The sequence below is a fragment of the Podarcis tiliguerta genome (assembly GCF_965153285.1).
Source record: "Podarcis tiliguerta genome assembly, chromosome: 3".
Lineage (NCBI taxonomy): Eukaryota > Metazoa > Chordata > Lepidosauria > Squamata > Lacertidae > Podarcis > Podarcis tiliguerta.
The window spans coordinates 67,982,952-68,002,225 of NC_139536.1; the positions used below are offsets into that span (position 1 = coordinate 67,982,952).

The window sequence follows — 19,274 nt, forward strand, 5'->3', positions numbered from 1 at the left end:
TGACAAGAAAGAGGAGAGTTCTTTTTCCATCAGTTTGTGAGACCTTTCCCAGAGAGACTCTGCTGTCTTTCACTATTTTCATGGACATTTTTAGAGGATTAATTTTCATGGCAATCATGCTTATTATTATTTGTTAAATTTCTATACTGCCCTTCATGTTTACAATATAAAAAGACAAAAATACATAACATAGTAACACACAAAACAATAATCCTTCCTACCCATACACAGTTTCAAAGGCCATAGATTGTTTAATTAGCCAAAGCCCTGCTTATAGAGAAACATTTTCACATAGTGCCTAAAGATATGTAACAGAGATACCAGACAAGCTTCACTAGGGAGAGCATTCCATAAAAGGGGAGCCACCACAGAAAAGGCCTGTTCTCGTTTTGTCATCCTCTGGACCTCTTGTGGGAGGGGGGTCACATGAAGTATGGTCTCACATGATGGTCGCAGGGTCTGGCTCAGTTCATATGTTGTTGAGGAGAGGTAGAGTTTTTTATTGTTGTTTTCAGAATAAGCACATGACAACTTTTCAAGTTTTAAAAACTTGTGTGCAACTCTTGCATTTAAAATATAACACTTTTAAAATGTAAGTTCCCTTTAGACTTTCTTGAGTCAGGTGACTTAAAAATGAAAATGATGATGATGCCCTGAGCTCCTTAGAAGAATTACGGGATAAAAAATAATGAATAAATAAAATAATTCTGTTGCTTTCATCTTAAAATAAAGCTTCCCATGGAGATCTAGCTGGGAGGGCCAGACATACTGTTTAGTAACTAGATTTTTAATTACTCATGATGCAAATACATTATTCTAATACAGTATTATTTTTCTGCTAGCCACATTGATACTTTTTGCAGCATATTTCCAATTAGCTTTGATATCTTTTTTAAAGAGGCAGTGTGCCAGAAGATGTTCGTTGTTCTTCCTGCAGAACAGAATGATTGAGTTTGAGATTCTGAGTAGTAAACTGCTTCAATTGCTTTATATTATATATTTCTCATACACCATTAAGATGACAGTGAATTCCCACAGCAACTTTCACAATTACATATATATGAAAATGTTATTGATTCACAGCAGTATATAGCTGGTTTTCCTGTTTCTGTTCCACATATAAATGACTTTCCAAGGAGAAGCCAATTCTGAATTTTAATCAGCTGTCAGAATACTGGTGATTATAAAGAATCAAATGAAATTCAGAGTGCAGTATTGTGCTGAAAGCAAGGTATGTGAAAATGAAATTAGCCATCTCTTCTTTTTCTTGGATTCTGCAAACATTGCAAACCATAAATGTTTCCCTTCTACAATTTTCGTTGATGCAGCTCAAATGCACATCTTTGCAGGCCCCCTAATATCTGCCAGTAATCTCAGTCAAACTAGATTTGATGAGGCAACTATGCAGATTTTATTCACATCTGTCCCATTTACATATAAAGGAGGGTAGGTGGCAGCTTTTTTTATTTACCTGGTGTAGATCTAAAACCAATCCCCTCCCCTGACTTACCTTATTGCTCCAATTTCCTCAAGCAATTTTCTCCCAGCCCAGTTCACTTCTAGTATTGAAGTGATTCATCCAATGCAGCGCAGCAAAGTGAGGCACATTCCATGTAGAACAGACACCCTCCTGTACACTGCATAAGGGAATAGGGCAGGCATATGAGTAAATATATGTGGCTGCCCCATTAAGTCTAGCTTGCCCCTATCTATGCACTAAATATGTTTACTTGGAAGTAAGTCCTATTTATTTCAATGGAGCTCACTTGAAAAGCAATCCAGCACAGCCAGTGGAGTTAAGTGGAGCAACACACCTATCACATCCAATTCTGGCCAGCGCAATGGAATATGGTGGTGGTGGTGGATTGTTTTGCAAGTGAGCTTAATAGTTGCAAATGAGCTTAATAACTAAAACTTAAGTGCAATTGATGAATGGAGTTCAGGAGGCTTGCTGGTGGATAGGGGAATTAATGAAACAGCTGATAGATGAGGTAAAATTCCAACATGGTAAAGCACATAACACTATGGAAAAGCAGCTCTGTCCGTTCTTTGACAGGTTGAGATTCACATGTTTATTTTATTCTTCTTGATTTATTCTGAGTCAACCGTGTATGTTTGTACACATAAAAGTGCATTTTGTATGGAAAGTACATTATAAGGTTCAGCAAAAAATATTCTGTATTTTTATGCTCCAGAAGCGCAACTCACAAAAGATGCCTCTGTGACTGTGTAAAAATGGATTCTTGTCAAACAGAGTAACTACCCTAATAATGTGATGATACGGCTGGCTCTGCTGCCAGACTCCACTATGGCAAGAGCAACATAATTATATGAGAAGCAACAATTCCCTTATCTGTCATTAACATGTGTTGCTGCTAACTGTATTTCGGCATGGCTGAAGATGAAGCACAAAATTAAAATTTAAACCTAGTTCCTCCGCACATGGTTTTCACACTTTCTGGAGCTGCCAAAATAGACTGGAAGATGGTAATATTTGTGGACCAATCAGTTATCACCAAGATATCGTGCCACCAATTTTTGTTTCATGGATGTTTCTTCATTTCAATAAAATTAATAATATGTAGTTCCTACATTTCTGTTATGTTTCTTTTGGGATTTTATTCAGAGCTCACTGCTACAGAATAGAATGTTAAAATGATGGTGCTATTTATTTAGTTTTCAAAAAAAGGTCAATACAGTTTTAACATTATTACCATAGAAATTTTGAAGCTTAACAAGAAATTTGGTTTCCTGGAATGCAAATGCTGTGGTTTCTATACCTGCCAAAAGTATGTCCAATCAGGTTAGTAAATAAGAACTATCAGAGTCAGAAGCTGTTTCGTTGGTTCATTAGCAGATTTATCAGCTCCAAGGTGACATTAATCTAGGCCCAATAAAGAAAATTGAATAAAGAATCCTGCTATTAAGATATACCTTGGAAGGTGCATAGTAAAGATCACATTATTTTATTCTAAATTAATTGAAGTGGAATAATTATTATCTGCATTCAAATTTATCAAGAAGAATTATAACCCCACACTTACATATACACTGAAATAGTGGGGAAGTCCTCCTTGTAACCTTGTTCTTTATATATAGGAAAGTAGATCATGAGACAACAAACAAGAGATGGATTATCTTGTAGCATTTAAGGTTTTTCTTGTAAGAAATAGTCACGAAATCCCACATTACGTAAGTTGCTTACATAAAACCAGATAATGCAGTGATTGACCAAAGTGGATAAAATACCAGCATTCTTAGGAAATGTTCATGTCAATCTTCAAACCACACCCTTCAGATGACTTATACTGACTTTAACAAAACTTCTCTGCAGCCAGAATTCTGAGGACCATAGCAACTGACATACAAAAACTACAATCAATGTAATTATAAACAACCTAATTTACTTTTAAAAATTACAAGATGGTGAAGATGTCTAGAGGAATGAGAAGAAAACATTACATATAGATAATGTAGGACCAAAAGAAGTGACTTTAACAATTATGGCCCAAATATAGTAAGTGTTGATCCATGTGAGGTTTCCACTGACACATTATCACCCCTGCAGAACTTTTATAATATCCACCAAATATATGTACTGTATCACAGACGATACAAATCATAAGGCTGCTCAAAAAGTGCCCAAGAACTCCAGGTTCAAAAATGGTGTGTGGCAAAATACAATTGGTACTTTGCCTCCCCTATGCCCTCATAAAGTAATGGTAATTTTAGGGATTTTTTTTAAGGTTCATGTGTGGTGGGGTTCACCATAGCTGGTGGCAGCAGTAGAGACCGTCCTTTTATTAAAACTCCCCTGTCCTACTTTATAAGCTGGCCAAATGCAGCACTGAAATAGCCACTGAAAAAAGTCCTCCCCCCCCGCCCCCAAAGTTGAAAAAACTTTACATAAAATTCAAAAAAGTAACAATGGCATACAAACCCTTTTTTAAAAAAATATCATCCACCTAAAAAACAAAGCAAAAACTATCATGTTCCTTCAAATTCTCCTCTGAACAGGATGGTGGGTGGTAGAGCATTATCATAGCCCTAGAAACCTACTAATTTCAATGAGTATTTCTGAAGGGGAAAAAATACACAAGTATTTCTGCAACATGGTAGCATCCTAGGTTTTTGAATATCAGAGTGGTGAGATAGAGGTTTCATTAAAAAACGATCAGCTAAAACAACAAAGAAGCCAGATTGCTTTCTAAGTCTTTTGAAGATCAAAGCTTTAAATATAATTTAGATGCAGTTTCATAAATAATGAATGTTCAAGTGACTGTGGCAGCATTCAGAAACTGTACATGATAATTATATTAAAATTAAACATAAGCAAACACGTTTTAAAATAGCTGTTTTCATCGACTATATGACCCAAGAGGCAGTCAACCACAAGAAGCAGATATAACTAGGATTATATTAATCTTGCTTAGGTCACTTTGGTACAGGATTCATTGCGAGTCTTATTTGGCACTAAAATAAAAAGGCGAACGTTTCTCATATTAAGTAACGGATAATGTATAAATACTTCTCATGTCAGTATTTTCAATTTGCTGCTGAAATTCAACACATTATGGTAAGAAATGGACTCTTGGAATTTTGAAAATGGTTCCTCAAATGAACATTGTATGACAGCTATGGCCACACAGTATGAAGGAAATGGAAAGTTAACTTTTCTCTCTCTCTCATTGGGTCATATGTGTGCATTGAGCAGAAGAACTGAAGGGGAAATCGATGCACAATCAGCTTCCACTCAACATGTGAAGTCTGTCTGAGGAGATCTCCCTCTGTCTCGCTCTTTTGTGGTGTTTCACCATATGGCAAAAACCTTTAGACAGGTGCTTGTTTCATAAGTTTTTTAATACTCCAGCTGTGATGAGACCCTGCTCCCGTTCTTTAATGCATGAAAGACTGATTTATGAAGGGGGATATGTTGTGGCTTTGATGGTGTTTTAAAATTAACCAGGAACAAGCAACAGTATCAATAGCTACTAGCTATGCTGGTTAAAGAGAACCATGTTCAAAGGCAGTATAACAATGAATATCAGTTGCTGAGTGCAAACACTGGGAAGTATATTGCTTTCATAACCTGCTTGGGTGGCTTCCTTGATGCATCTGGCTGGCCTTTGTGATAAATGTTATGTACTGAAGATCTCACCCTGGGCCAGTAGCGGGATACTGTAGATAGTTTTCACTCAGGTCCACATATGCAAATAAGGGATTGAAAGTGACATTCAGTGATTGGATAGTTACAGAAAATGGTTACTGTTGCATTCTAGTGGAGCTCTATATAAGCAGGCTGACTGAACCCTTCAGTTCAGTTCTGTTCTGGCCTGTGAATAAACAAGAGCTGTTTGAAGAATCGCTGTGTCGTCTGATATGTTCACCCACAACTTAACAATAAACAAGGTGCTGGGCAAAATTAACCCTTGGTTTGAACTCTTGCGTTCTTATGAGTCCCTCCTTCTGAATATCCTCTGATAGGCCTGTGCTATGCTTACACACTCCATTGTGAGCTGAAATTTACTTCATGCAGACCCATTTCTACCTCAGAAAGGATATTTTGCAGTGAAGGGCAAGATTTAAAAATGCCAGATGAAGGAACAGGACTGTCCAGCAGCCTCATTCCGTCTCCCTGTCACTTCCAGCATGCAGATTACTATCTTCACGCACAGCAGCTACACTGGGTATAGAGCCTAATGGGGAGATGCCTCCCCGATTGTCCTGCGTAAGGTCCAGAAAGTCCTTTGTTAAGAGATAAAATGCCTCTCTGTGATGCAGCACAAAAATGGAGGGAGAGGGTAGTGTGTAGAAAATGGTTTATTGACCCTGTGTGAGGGGAGGAATTTTGCACATGACATTGTTGTGAATTTAAAATAAATAAACAGAAGTTATTTATTGGCCCGACATATTTCAAGTCCCACGACTTTCCCTCCAGGGCAACTGGTTTAATCCATTTGGTGGATTGAAGACTGTCCTACTAACCCTGTGAATGGATTAAACCAGTTCTCCTGAAGTAGGACTGCAATATTTGATGCATGATTGACCAAATAATAATACTTCAGTGCATGGTTGTGATCTTCTCTTTCTCAGATTTTGTGTTGATACCTTACCTTCGCCCCTTTCCCTATGACAGAGCATGTCAACACAGCAGTAGTTCATCCAGTGTAGCAGCAGTCTGTGTGTGTTGCAATCCTGCTGACTCTAGGAGGAGCTTTTCCGCCTTCTGTGAATGTAAGGCAGGAAGACAGCAAAATATACCTTTAGATTTTTGTTGATCGTAATCAAACTTTGGCAGCGTATGTTGAACTAAGGGGTTGTGTTAAGTGGCCAACAGCTACAAAAATATTTTTCTTTAATTATTTTTTGCATGTGTGTTCTAAGTTTGACACCATGCAGCTGATGCGTGGACCAGTATAAGTAAACAAAAAACATGTAAAACATGCATTTGAGAAATGTGGGGAAAGGTCATGAATTTGGCCCTTCTCCCTTTTTCTTTGTCATTTTTTGGGGTGGAATATAAGGAAGGAAGGGGAATACAAATCAATATTTCACTTTGTAAGAAGTATATGTTAAAAGGTCAGTCAGGTTAATCGCCCTTTTCACAATAATGAGAAATTAATACATAAGTCATCCGTATTTTATCTACTAGGCATTCAGTAGTGTCATTGAAAGCCTCAAGCTGCAGGAATCTTTGGCAAAGCACTATTGATGCAGTCCTCTCTGCACAATGACTCTGTCAATATATTTGCCTTTCCTACAATAACATGAGCATTAAATGTGACATTTACCACTACAACTACTAATATTACTACTACTACTACTACTACTAATAATAATAATAATGTTTATACCCCACCCATCTGACTGGGTATTAACTTCCCTGAACAGGGCTGCTACAGATGTTGATGCCAGACTTTCAAATGTCAAATTTTGGGGCCTAAAACCACCAACCACCTGCATTAAAATGGGATTGCAAATGCCTGTGAGACTAATGAGTTGTGTCAAAATGCCATTCCTTTCAGAGACGATGTATGAGGGGAAAGATGGCTGCCACTATAGAACCATACAGCCGTTAAGGCTGAAATGCTATGCACAGTTAGCTGAGTTCCATCAAACCCAAGAGGACTTATTCTGAGTGGATATACCTAGAAAAGCTAACTGTTAAGTTACCCTTTTCTTAAATCACTTTCATCTAGTGGTTATTGGGATTCACACTGTGATCTTTCCTCTCTACAGATGCAGCCATCAAGCGTTGTGAATACCAGTGTTACTCCTACACTCAGAGGGACAGATAGCAGCACATTTCCTCTTCATGCTTGCATTTCAAGCAACCCTGGAAAATGAGCTCTGCACGCTCATTTCCCCAATTTCATGCTTTTCCCCATTCATCATGAGCAATTGAACACCAGGAAATTATATAATCCCATTGTTCTTGCTGGAGTTATGAAATTCCATCAGTCCATTACTGATGGAGAAACAGTAAAAGCTGTATTTAATAAAATAATGAGTTCCAAGGAAATGTAACTATAAATATGAAGCTGCCTTATACTGAATCATTGATCCATCTAACCTAGTACATCTGCTCTTATTGGCAGTGGTTCTCCAAGGGCTCAGGCAGCAACCTTTCCCACTAAGAGCCTTGCCTTGCAGAAACAAAAGATGGCAGGAGCGTCAACATCCAATTAATACTACAGCAGATCACACGTAGTAATATGGAGGTACAACAAAAACATAATAGTAAATCTCCAAAGTGGTAAGAGATTTTGGGGGGCTCCTGGTGCATAAGCTAGGTTTGGCTTCTTTGAAGGTTACTGGAGGTTGATGGGAATTTTGGTGATATAGGATACACACACACACACATCTATACTAGGGATAGGCATTGGCCAAGTGTGAGAGTGCGGGTGAATAACCTGGCGAATTGGGGTGATCCAGGGTTCTCTTCTGCATTCATGGGTTGAAATGTGATTAAGCATTTCCATACATTGAAATGAATGGTTCTACTTCCATTCAAATGGATTCCACTTGAGAATCTGTGATGTTTGATCTATGATGTTTTATTTACACATACAAGTCATCAGTTATCACTGCAGACATCAAGTAAGGAACATGCATGTGCAAGCCATTCCTTGGCCTCACCCTCCTACACTTCACACTCACCATATTCTAGAACTGGTGAGTTGACTCTCAGAATAGATATCAGACAGGGAAATATTGTTGGGGGTGGGGGAGAGGAAAGTTGTGGCTCAGCAATGGCACCACGTTTTTTTTAATCTAAATTGTTTGCATATGTTTCAGCATTCTGTGCCTAGGCTTTGCTATGGGAACAATTGAAATCATGGGTAGAATTCAGCGTAGTCTGTCAGCAAACACATTTCTACTTGCCTGGCAGAACAATCTCCCAACTTCTCCTGCAGGGGAAGAGAAGGGAGAACGACCCATTGCACTAGCAAGACTCCTTTTCAGGCTTCTGCTAGGGTGAATCCGGTCATGAATTTTTGTTAGTTTTTTAATATATCTGACCCAGCTCATGCATGTTTGATATCGTTTGGCATTTCATATGCAAACAGTATAGGCCAAAAATCCTGATAGTGCTGAACCACATCTCTCTCCACCCACCCCTATATTTCTGTGCTATCATGCAGTTTGTGATGGGACATGGTTGTGTTGTCATTTCCACATCCCAGCTCCACTCCACTTCATTGGCTACTGGTTTTAGGGGATGAAGAAGTACTAATCCATTGTCGTACTCCTAGTCCTTGAGCTCCATATTTTCTATTGATAAATAACATAGCGTTTCACTAGTAGTTTTCTTTTAAAATAATTTTCTTTTGTATGCTTCAAATCCTTCTTCCTCACATCTCCTTTCCATACATGTCAACAGCTGAACTGCGTGGGTTTTTTTATAGCAATGTTAATATAGGCCTTCTGATGTACCACAGTGCTATCAGATTCAATATGTTAGCTGTGACTTTCAGTCAGTTTCCAACTTTGCAGATCTTTTTCAAAGAAAAAGGTTCTAAGTTCAAGCAGTCATCAAGCATATGCTCCAGCAATTACCAGAATGACAACCCTGTCATACAAGAAAATGAGCGACAATAGTTGCTATGGGTTTCCTAGCTCACCTAATCGGATTTCTTCAGAGCCCATATAATTATTGTCATTAGGCTGAGCTTCAAATGGCATGACAGATTTATTTAAAAGCTAAAAATAATGTCCAACAGCAGATCATTCTATTATTTTCTTTCTTCCCCTTCAGAATACCTGTGCAGAGACACTCAGGCAACATCACTGTAAAATTGTTCAGAAATCAGTGTGATATTTTGGAAACAGGCTGGTTGACCTAATTCTGAGTTATAGCATGGAAAAGGAAGCTCACTAAGAGAGGATGTGAGTACCTGTCTCCTTTTTCCCCTATGTCCCTCTAGGAAGGAGATGAAGAGGTATGGTGAAGAGGTTTTCTTAAACAGATACACAAAGCGGAGGACTATAGTCAAACTACAGCTGGTAAATTTTCATCAGTGTTTGTAGCACCATCCAGCTACAAACCACCACTTTGTGCATCCTGGGGTAGAGTCTCTGAGCATTAAGGGGAGGGATCCTTTGTGTATCTAGATGTCAGAATCTGATGTTAAAATAAAGGCATTCCTTCAGGGAGTGAAAGGGAATTCTGTAGCCAAAGGAATAGGGCAGGGGACAAGAACTGCAAGTCACAGAATCATAAAATTGTAATATTGTAGAGTTCAAAGGGACCAAAAGGACCTTCTAGTCCACGAGAGCCCGGCATTCATCTACAGAACTGTAAACAACTAAAGCTACAATCATATACATTTATTTAGGAGAAAGCTCCACTGAACTGAGTGGCACATATTTGCTCATAAAAATGCATAGGATCAAGCTGTGTGTCACAAGCAGCATTTGAAAATTCTTTACTGGGAAGGAAGAGCGAGAGCGAGAGAGAGAGTGTGCCAGTGAATACCATTGTCAGCAAATCCTAGGAGTCAGAAAGAGAGCAGGAGGGTCTCAAAGCAGTGACAGGAGAGGGGATTCACATGAAAGATGTCTGTTTAAAAGGCCAATGGAGTAAACAGTAACGTTTTCATTTTATAAAAGAAATTTAGAATGCATTGCAATGCTGAAATTGACATGAATGCTTGCCTTATAGATAAGGCAATCGTTTTGTGCTACTAGAGGCAGAGGTACAGGTGGGTTGGTAATGTAGAAAGGCAAGGTTACATGCCTTATCATGGGATTTCATCATAGTCTAGTAACAGGACAGCATGGACCAGTATTCAGGAGAGACGAGGGTCCCTTCTGCATTAGCTAAAGGAGTGTGTGGTGATATTTAAACTGGAAAATGAACCACTCGAGGGTGGCACTAATTAACTGAAACATGGTTATAATTAACTGAAGATTCCCACGTGATTATTAAAGCATTTTTGTGTGATTTTAGCCATAATTTTCTCTCTGTGTGTGTTTAAATCAGCATAGCAGGGATAGTATTATCACCAGTGACTACTGTTGTGCATGAGTCACTCATATTTAAACTCAGCATAGAACTTCTACTGCTTTCCATTGCCACTGCTCACAACCATTTCACCTCTGTGCTCATGCATGTACCTTCATACACCTGACAAATTAAGACTAACAAGAATATGGTGAGAAAAACCTCCATGGTTGTCTCCCCTGGCCATGGCACACACTGGTCCCATTTCTGCCTTCCCCATAGAAATGGAATGTCTGAAGTCAGCCTATGTGTACCATTTCCTCAGTTTAGGCTCAGTCAGTCAACTGAGTCTTCAAATATTTTTCTTGTATTTTACATGTAGGCCAACTTCAGACATGCAGAGGTGTGGCCTCACTGCACTGGATCAGTCAGTAAATATCATCTGAACTAGTCTACTGAGTTTGGAAGGAGAGTGCAGAAGAGAGGCTTGTCGCTTCTGAAGCATGGTCTGCTGTGGGTTGGGCCATAGGCTAAGGGCATTTCTAGGACTACTGTGTAACTGATAACTGGAGCTCTGAATCAGAGCACCAACAACTCCCTAACCACATGTTCAAGATATGATCAGAGGCAGATTTAGGGGAGCACAACTAATTTGGTAACGCTAGGATGGGAGCCCTGCAGGCGCCACAGGGGATGCCATGCCAATGATTTAGAAAGGAGTGCAAGAGGTGGTCGGCACCAACTTTGGCCGTCTCACAAGGGTGCCAATGAAATTTGAGACTCCAGGGTCTGATATGACACTGGCCACTGGTCTGCACAAAGTAGAATACTAAACATAGCTAAGAAACTGGCAGTAAAGCTTTGGATGGTGGCCTCCATATAATACTAGCAAAAAAGAAGAGGTGTGAGTGGTATTCAGCTACCATACCCTACCAATAAAATGATTTCCACTTCTGCAATGGGGCCTTCCCCGCCTTCTCACCCAGCATGCACCCTGCACCCTCCTCAAATCAGCTCTAAAGAACAGGGAGAGGTAGAGGAGACAGGGAGAATGTTCCATTGTGGTAAGAAAAATCCTTGCACTGGGGAAATGAGAGGCTCAGCACTACAATGTATTACACCCAAAGGTTTTGGGAACTTGTTCAACTGCAGCCTTCCCCTACCTCAAATCAACCTTTACTCCAGTGCAACAATTTAAGAAGCTGGATTTTTTTTAAAAGGAAAACAGATTATGATTATAAGATTTAAATGAGAAAATGTAATGTTACATCTCTCTCTCTCTTTCTCTCTCTCTCTCTCTCTCTCTCTCTCTCTCTCTCTCTGTGTGTGTGTGTACATATATATATGTGTCCAATTTAAAAAGAGTACAGAAAAAAGCTCAGAAAAATAATACAGGCAGTTCTACTTTTGGAGTCAGTGTGTGCAGACTGATTTCATGGTTAACGGTAAAGGTAAAGGTACCCCTGCCCGTACGGGCCAGTCTTGACAGACTCTAGGGTTGTGCGCCCATCTCACTCAAAGAGGCCAAGGGCCAGCGCTGTCCAAAGACACTTCCGGGTCACGTGGCCAGCGTGACATCGCTGCTCTGGCGAGCCAGAGCCGCACACGGAAACGCCGTTTACCTTCCCGCTAGTAAGCGGTCCCTAATTATCTACTTGCACCCGGAAGTGCTTTCGAACTGCTAGGTTGGCAGGCGCTGGGACCGAACAGCAGGAGCGCACCCTGCCGCGGGGATTCGAACCGCCGACCTTTCGATCGGCAAGCCCTAGGCACTGAGGCTTTAACCCACAGCGCCACCCGCGTCCCGATTTCATGGTTAGTTCACTGCATATTCTGGTCACATTACCTGCCTGGCCAATGCCTATGCAGCGGTAGAAGAGATAATACCTGCACCTTGTGGTGACACAGCATAAGGAGGAATCACACTTGCTTTTCCATGGGAACCTTCCTATGCCATCTGAAGAAACCTTGAATTGGTTTTGTTTATTTCCATTCAGTGACTGTCTCAGACTATTAGAGAAAAAACATCTAAAAAATTCAGAAGCTGCTCTTTGAATTTGATCTCCTGTTTACAGTACTCATATTTAAATGGGAATATAGTTCATTGGTACAACCTCTTTCTTACAAAATATCAAAAGATGATATAAAAAGGGAAAAGGGAAATAAAAAATAGCCATTGTGTTAGTATGATTATTTTGAACTGCACCGAAGCGTTGCTTGCTTTCAATGCAAAATGCACTGTAGTCTCAAATTCAAGGCTGTCAGCACTTCAGAATTAAGTAACAATGTTTACAGTTAGCATAAGCAGAAACCACAGCTCTTTCCATTTCAAACACAGTCCTCATTGCATTTTGTAGATCTATATAGGAAATTTATAAAGCTTTGATGATAATATGTGCTGTCAGTCCATTAAGTTGATTTTTATGGCAGGAACACAACCGGCGTCCGTTTGTATGAAGCTTGAAGACTACTTCAGAGCTCCAAGAATGCCATTTGATACCTGCCCTCTTTTATGGCTGACCTTGAGGGGAGTTCAGTTTTGTAATTTATGGCAATACCATCTAGGAATACCCATTTGCAAGATTCACTGTCATTTAGCGCTAAACGATTGTTCCTGACTCCAAAGACAATCTGAGTTCCTGACAGGACAATCCCATGAAAAATATTGCCTGACCGCCCAGGTGTCCTTTCCAATTATCTGGAGTAGAAATTAATACTTTTAAAAGCTGCTAGTTTTTGAAAGGTTATTACAATTTATTCCAATGCTTTCTTTTGCGCATTATGATGAATTGGTTTATTACGCTGCTATTTTCCATGTCAGCTTTTTAAGAGATAGAGCTGTAATGTTGAAGCATTAGAGAGAATGGCACATTTATCGTCTTACAATTGGGTAATATATACTTTTTTTAGAAAAGTGAACTCTATTTTTAATACTGTAACACATAATTTTATATTTATGAATCCTCCAACACCATTGTCAAACATTATTTATTTCTATATACTAAAGACCTAAGAACTTTCAAATGTTGACAATAACTTGGATAGGGGAATGGTGACATCATTGGTGTAAGTGGTGCCTTAAGACCATGTTCCTTTTTGGCTAAGCAATGAGTTAGTAGCTACCGCTTGCTAAAAATGTTGAGTCTCGCAGATGGGATATGCAATGTGGAAAAAGTGGACAGAGACCAGTTTTTCTTCCTCTCTCATAATGCTAGATACCAGGGCCATCCAATGAAACTGAATGTTAGAACATTCAGGACCCAGAAAGGCTACATTTGCACGTAACACTAAGCCAAACCACAGTTTAGTGCAAATGCATGAAAGTGTGTGCTCCTGGGAAATCACAGCCAATTTGGTCCTCCTTGGTCCTTCGAGTTCAGTGTAACATGGCACCCATGCCAAGGTTTCACTTAGTGTGATACTTGAATGCAGCCTCACTGTTAAACTCCTATTTCCTTAACCACGACCTATAGCCAAGGTTTCTTTATGTGGTCCTAGATAAACAGAGCATAGTTACCACTCTTACCAGATGTAGCAATGGTCAACAATGTGGATGGTTTTAAAATGGCATTATACCACTATACGGAGGTTAAGACTATCAATGGCTACTAGCCATGTTGGCTATATTACCTCTAGTGTCAGAGTATCTGTTGCTGAGGGTGCCTGTTAAAAACAGCAGCTAGGAGCACAAGTGAGGAGAATGCTGTTTTGCTGACATTCTGCTTGTGGGCTTCACACAGGCATCTGGTTATCCACTGTGAGAAAAGAATGCTGGATGAGATTATCCTTTGGTCTGATCCAGCAGGGCTCTTGTTATGTTCTTAAATTCTGAATTGTGTTTTCAACATTAATTTAGAACCTGGAACATTAAACAAAATATTTGTCTGTCCATTTTTAATTTAAGGTCAAGGGTGGAAATTTTTTCTTGAGACGTTTGTTTTATTTCAATGGACTGCTTGAGTCTTAGATGCATAATCATTTTAATGTTAGTAATAGAATTTTCCTCACTGTTTATGCTGAAAGAAACACAGACTGCAGTTAATCTGTATGTTCAGTCCTACTATAAGCAGTGGTACCTAAAGGGTCAGAAATAATTGAAGTTCCAGCCTAGAACCTGATATGCATTCCCTAACCTTTGTTTCCATTGATACTTGGTAAAACAGGGATTATGCAGAAGAACAGGAATCAATAAGTGGTTCCTGAAGTGTAAGTAGGTTCAGGCACGACCCAAGACTGAGATTCTGCTCAAAAAAAAGATTTATTGGAACATCGGGAAGAACAAGAATGACAAACAGGGACACTTGGCCCAGTATAAATACCTTAAGCCAGCCCAGGCAAAACACACACACCGCCTGTGAAAGTTTGCAATTTGTGAATCACAACATTGGCCCTCAGCAGGGATTGGCTGTCTTCTAGCTAATAACAATGTCATTGGAGGGTTTTAGGATCCTCTCTATCTTTTGTTATGCAGATGAAGCTCCTGAGCTCCAGGAAGCCTGAGGGCCTTGGCCTGCATTGCTTCGGCCTAAAACACCTGCACACATAACAGTTCCAACACCCAAAAATAACCGTGCGCTCAAGGGCATAGAGAATCTTCAGTATAATTGATATTAATACTAGGTTTGTGGACATGTCAGTCCTCCATCAATATTATTATGTGCTTTCTGGAGCAGATCAGTCATTCAGATACAAGCTCCTGTTGTTGCATAGGGACACCTTAGACAGCCTCGGCTGCCCAGCAGTCTCCTACATTGTTTTTTAATTAGAACAATTATTACGAAAGTTAGTATTTGGTATTATTTCAGAAAGACAGCTTCCTGTGGGGAAATGGTATCTATTACAAAAAGTTACAGGTTAATGCTAGTGAGGCCCCGATGTTATTTTTCAAAGAGGCACAAAGAGAAGTAAGACTTTGGAATGAAGCCCAGAATATTAAACATGCATATTTCTTTCTATTATTTCTTAATATCCTTTCCTTGAGCAAAAATGCTGTAGTTGTTTCTAATTTAACTCACTAATGGCAAGTTCACAGACCCGAATGGGGGGCCTACATGCTTGGGACACTTCAGCATGGGCAAGGCTTGCCAGTTCCTAGTCAGTGGCCAGCAGCCAGCTTTATGCATCTTCTATCACACAATGCCATCATCACATAAGCACTTAAAAAGCACTTCTCCTGTAGCTCCCACATTACAAATGTGTTATCTGAATATATGACAAATAACTTAGTTTTCTCCCAAGGCTAGCTCTACTCCAGCACAACTGATTGGATCCTATAGTAGTAGATAAAACAAAAATTCTGGTTTTCAGTAGATCTATTTATTCTTTGTTGTTGTTGTTTAAAAGCATTGTTCATGTTCCTGTGCGGGGAGGAAAAATGGGGGGAATAAGGATATGTTTTTGGAAAATACGTTTTGTTATAACTTTGAATAATTTTTTTTAAAAAAAGCATTGTTCATGTTCCAATACCTCAATATTTTAAGCACCTGATGCAGAAAGAGTAAATTTGTTCATTCATTGTATATGCATGCTGCTTTTCCACACACAAAAAAAATCATGCTCAAAAGCGGCTTACAAAAAAACCAGGGATGCATTTCAAACAGAAACAATTTCAATGTAGCACATCAAAAAATGACATAGTAATGATTTCATAATAACAAAGCAAAACAATAGCAAATATAGTAACATAGAAAAATACATTTTAATACTACAAATATAAGAAGATTGCTTAAACAACAAGCAGGATCCAATATCAAAAGTAACAAGGGAGTTTCACAGTTTCACCTTAGTCCTAGAAGCAGCCTTCCCATAATGCTCCTCACCCATCTCATAATGTTGCCTTATACAAGCTCCTTCAAAGGTGCTGCCTTTGATGAACTATGTATTAGGCATATATGGAACATTCCTCAGAGTAATGTAATTGATTAATGGTTGGGGTTGCTAGCGTATTTTTTTTTAATCAAGCACAAAAAATTATTTATTTATTTATTTTGCAAGATTTCTATTTAAATGGTTTATATTTAAGAACAACTCTTTGACTCTTCCAAAATAGTTGAAATCAGCGGTAAGGTGAAAACAAGATTGCAGTACGGTACATGTCAACATTATGCGACACTTGTAATTGAAGTGGATGCGTGGGTATATATGGGGTAAGGTGACCTTGCAAGACTTTTTATGGAATATGAGCTAAATATTTTCTACCACTATCTTAAAAATTCAGAAGGAAAATCATTATTGAGAATTCAGGTAGGTAGCCATGTTGGTCTGACGCAGTTGAAATAAATAAAAAAAATTAAAAAAATTGTCCAGTAGCAAATTAGTTGGTCTCTAAGGTGCTACTGGACAGTATTGATAAACTGGGGTATTTACTCTGATTAGGGTAAAAGGTGAAGGTAAAGGACCCCTGACAGTTAAGTCCAGTCGCGAACAACTCTGGGGTTGCAGCACTCATCTCGCTTTACTAGCCGAGGGAGCCGACGTTTGTGCGCAAATAGTTTTTCCGGGTCATGTGGCCAGCATGACGAAGCCGCTTCTGGTGAAACCAGAGTGGCGCACGGAAACACCGTTTACCTTTCCACCGGAGTGGTACCTATTTATCTACTTGCACTTTTTATGTGCTTTTGAACTGCTAGGTTGGCAGGAGCTGGGACCAAGCAACGGGAGCTATCATATTCAGAACAGTATTGATAACTGTACCCAGTTTGGAAAAATGCTTGAAATTATAGCAGTCAGTAGCTTATTTCTTTAATGACATTGAGCAAATCTACGAAAGTCAGCATTGGTGGTCAATGATTTTTCATTACCTGCTGCTTACACAGTAACCAAAGCTGTGTAGTTGAATAGTACCACTGCAAGAGTGTTCAAGTAAATGTGGTCTTCTGCCCTTCTGCTGAAGATTCCTTGTGTATATTGTTACTGTTCTGTAGAAAAGTACAGTACAGATCAACATGGAGTCTTTCAGATTAATGCTTGTGCATTGCTGAAAAGTGCATTAAATAAATTACTGTATTGCAAAGAGAGTTACTGTAAGGTCTATTAACTACTTATTTAAAGACTTGGCAACAGTGCACAACAATAAATAATTCAAGTAGCACCTCTAATCTTGTTTTCTTTCTTCTTAATTGGTTTTACAGCATTGTTTTGACATTTACCCTTGAATTAAAAAAAAAAAAATTAAAGGGAAAGAAAATGCATGCCTTGCATTACTCCATTTGCCAAGCAAGTACTTGTATATAGATGCTTCACAGTGCAAGAATTACAATCTGACTTCACGGCTGTCATTGGTGAAGAATGAAATAGAGTTATGAGGATTTACAGCTTTGCATCACATATGGAGACCAGCATGCATATATTAAAAACTACTTTAATGGATATGTTAAAATACATAATCTCCAAATTCGGGTAAATAAACTCTAACAGCAACATAAATTTATGATGATTGCGATAATGATAATAATAATAATAATAATAATAATAATAATAATAATAATGCTATTTTCATATGAATTAAAAAGAGGAAGAAGATATAATTCACCCTGAGTGTCATAGGTGGCCTTTAAATTCATCAGAATAAAGCAGACCTCTTTAGCCTTTAGTTCTAAGTCACTCTAGGTCACAAATAATACCCTCTCCTTAGTAGTAATGGCTTTGACAGCTAACACAGCAGCACAAAAATGTATGGAGTTTAAAAAGAGCTATAGATTTATTTTTTTATTAAGGTTTGTGTGTATCCTTTCTGAAGAATCCAGACTTATTTGAAGAATTGGGATATATATATATATATATATATATATATATTATGCCAGGGATTTAAATAAATGTAATAATAATTTATTCTGAGCTGCCCAGCAGTGCCTTGCAGTTTCCTGTGGGAAACTGGTATCTGTTACAAAAAATAAGTTGCAGGTTAATGCCAATGAGGCCTTGCTGTTATTTTTCAAAGTCCAAGGAGAAGTAAGGCTTTGGAATGAATCCCAGAAGATTAAATATGCATATAACAACATTAATCCCTGCTACAGTTGCTGCTAATCAATATCAGGGTTCAATCCTATACCAGTTACAGTATCTATTGGCTCAGCTCTTGACCACTGCCACCGCCCCTGAATAGTGGGCCATGATGGTACTTCCAGGGATTCTAGAGCTCTGTCTGTACTTTTTACACCACTTTTTATATTCTCCATACTGTGTAATTTCCTTCTTTCTTGGTTGAGCAATGCATTAGATATGGTGGTAATTTCTACTAGCGCAGCAGCAGTGTTATCTATAGGAATATGCTACCATTTCACTTTCTATTTCATGTAGCGCAAATCCCACCTGAACTCAGGTAAGTGTACAGAGGACTGCAGCCACACACACACATACACACACACACACACATACACACACACACACACACATACACACACACAGAATATAAAGTATATAAAGTATATATTTACTTCATGCAAAGTAAAGTTCAAACTGAAAAGTGGTAGAAGCACACACAGCCTATTCCAACAAGGTGTTCATTTTTATTTATTTATTCCATTACTTATATTCTATCATCTTAAATTTGCAGTAATCTGCCAGTGTGACACCCAGCATTTGCTTAGAAACAAGTCTCCCTTTAAGAAAGATAATTGTTTTTATTTATCAGGAGAAATAAAATGTTATTTTATATTTATTTTTAAAAAACCATTGTTTTATACTTCTCATTAAAACATAGTATATTGTTTGGCAAATATAAAACGGTTTTCACTGAGGGTATCTGCAGCCGCAGTCCTTTTCATGGACTGTGTCTAAGTGTGAGTGCTGCCAAAAGAAGGGCAACTACCGGTGAGATAATCTCATT

At 38.7% G+C, this 19,274-nt stretch overlaps 2 protein-coding genes across 9 annotated transcripts in view; one reads left to right on the plus strand and one right to left on the minus strand.

Moving 5' to 3' along the window:
* HS3ST5 (heparan sulfate-glucosamine 3-sulfotransferase 5) overlaps positions 1-19,274 on the plus strand; it is a 142,543-nt gene that overhangs the window by 83,477 nt on the left and 39,792 nt on the right. The window contains exon 1 of one of the 8 annotated variants that reach the window (XM_083433722.1): positions 3,361-3,383. The exons of the other annotated variants lie outside the window; for them this stretch is intronic. The gene's annotated coding sequence lies outside the window, so the exon portion shown is untranslated. Of the gene's footprint in view, positions 1-3,360; positions 3,384-19,274 lie in introns of those variants that run through there. 8 annotated transcript variants of the gene reach the window in all.
* LOC310674495 (uncharacterized protein) overlaps positions 1-19,274 on the minus strand; it is a 141,277-nt gene that overhangs the window by 57,756 nt on the left and 64,247 nt on the right. Inside the window, exon 10 of the mRNA XM_083433751.1 lies at positions 17,248-17,364. Within this exon, the coding sequence (XP_083289877.1) occupies positions 17,248-17,364 (117 nt within the window). The remainder of the gene's footprint in view (positions 1-17,247; positions 17,365-19,274) is intronic.